General features: G+C 38.4%; 1 protein-coding gene across 1 annotated transcript; it reads right to left on the reverse strand.

Moving 5' to 3' along the window:
• Positions 1–465: 465 nt before the first annotated feature.
• On the reverse strand, positions 466–1,709 carry LOC105316049 (probable E3 ubiquitin-protein ligase ARI7). The gene has a single exon (XM_011410844.2). It carries the CDS (start codon positions 1,661–1,663, stop codon positions 578–580), a length of 1,086 nt encoding a protein of 361 aa, XP_011409146.1. The 5' UTR covers positions 1,664–1,709; the 3' UTR covers positions 466–577.
• Positions 1,710–1,727: the final 18 nt, after the last annotated feature.

Raw genomic sequence — 1,727 nt, forward strand, 5'->3', positions numbered from 1 at the left:
AAAGCAGAATCTCAACTTTATGTTGCTGCTAGAAAACTCTTGACTTGTTTTTTTACTTTAAGCCTTGCTACACTGACTTTAAAATAGCCATAAGATATAAAAATGCTGGCAAGTTTAGTGCAGTCAGTGACAGAGGTGACATTTGTTTGATTTCACAGTTTATCTCAACGAAAAAGAGTTTCATAGTTACTTAATTGCACCTGTAACCTTTCAAGCAGTTGGAGAAGTCTTTGGACGGTGTTTTTGCCTTATTTTGTTGCTAGGAAGTAGGAAAATCATGACTTCTGATTCCCGTGTGCTGATCGCCATTTTATTATCTTTCGGCCACTCCCACTTTCAATGAAATATTGAAATTTAGAATCTATTGCATTGCTAGGCATGTGCGGATATATAGAGGAGATACGGAATACGTACGTGTACAGACAAACAAACAAACTCTACTCATCTTAGTGGGCTTCGCCCAATAAATTATTTATAATTAGTCACACTACTGAACTCTCTAAACTAAATGTCTTTAGTAGATAGACTAAGTATACATGCACACATTAGACAACACCAACACTTAAAATTATAATTGTTAATGACGAGACCAACTGGGGATGCTGGTTTGTCTCGGAGCTATACCTTTAGCACATGCTTTATACCAGGAACCTGGTGCACTCTTCTGACAATCTACCGTTAGCTCCAGGCAAAGAAAACAAAACTCTTTTTTGCAACGAGGACAAACTATATTCTTACAGGCCTGTGTAGTATGCTCTGAAACTTTGCCACAAGTTGGACAAGCACGACAATTAGGAACACTTTGACCACAAACTGTAACTTCAGGAGCATTTTTAATCACTGACATATCTTCATGAACGCAATTTGGATTGCCACATTGTGTAGCAGCTCTTGTTGGTCCAGTCCATTCTTTCAGGCATTGCCAGCAGAAGTCAAATCTACTACCTTTTTTTTTAGTGCAGAAAGGGCAATTGACATTGAGATTATCTAATTCTATCCTTTCGACAAACGCTCGACAGGACGGACATTTTTTGAATTCACAGTGCTGATGTGCTGCATATTCTGATATCTTTTTTTCAAAATATCTCTTTTCATCATTAGTAAGCATTGCAGCAAGGCGAATATCAGCATAATCCCATTCAGCACCACATGCTTCATTAGTGGCTTTATTGATGATTGCTGGACATTTGAACACAAAACGTCGTTGGCTAATCTCTGAGCTAATAAAAGCTGTGAGGTTGTTTGGTTCAACAGCATGACCACATTTCATTTTGACTCGCTTTGGTGAGTCCGCTTCAGGAGGAAATGGATCCAAGCAATCAGGCTCATCAGTGAATTTTAATGGAAAATCACTTGGGTACTCCTTGTCAATTGTAGCAGGTGGTGTTTCTTCCAGTGTAGCACCTCCATGAACACGTGTGACAACAATGATACTAGAGTCTTCTTGAATATTATAAAATTTAAGAGTCTTACTATCTTCAAGCTGCTTCGAACCGAATATTAAACGCACAGAATCTGGTACTAGTTCTTTCTTTACCTTGCTAATTTTATGTTTAAGCTCTCTGACGGTTGTCTGCTGAAAGGCTTCAAAACTATCAGCAACCACAACATTAAAGCTCCCTTCATCAGTACCAACAATCAATACAGATATATCTTCACTCATAGCGACTTACAGCAGGACAACAGAGCTAACTGTAATGAATGAATGCAAGCAGAGGAAGAATGTT

This window comes from Amphimedon queenslandica, unplaced genomic scaffold (assembly GCF_000090795.2).
Source record: "Amphimedon queenslandica unplaced genomic scaffold, v1.1 AMPQUscaffold_5699_Cont22336, whole genome shotgun sequence".
Lineage (NCBI taxonomy): Eukaryota > Metazoa > Porifera > Demospongiae > Haplosclerida > Niphatidae > Amphimedon > Amphimedon queenslandica.

What these genes read in the sequence shown, in the direction of transcription:
- LOC105316049 (XM_011410844.2), bottom strand. Translation starts at nt 1,663, where the DNA reads ATGAGTGAAGATATATCTGTATTGATTGTTGGTACTGATGAAGGGAGC.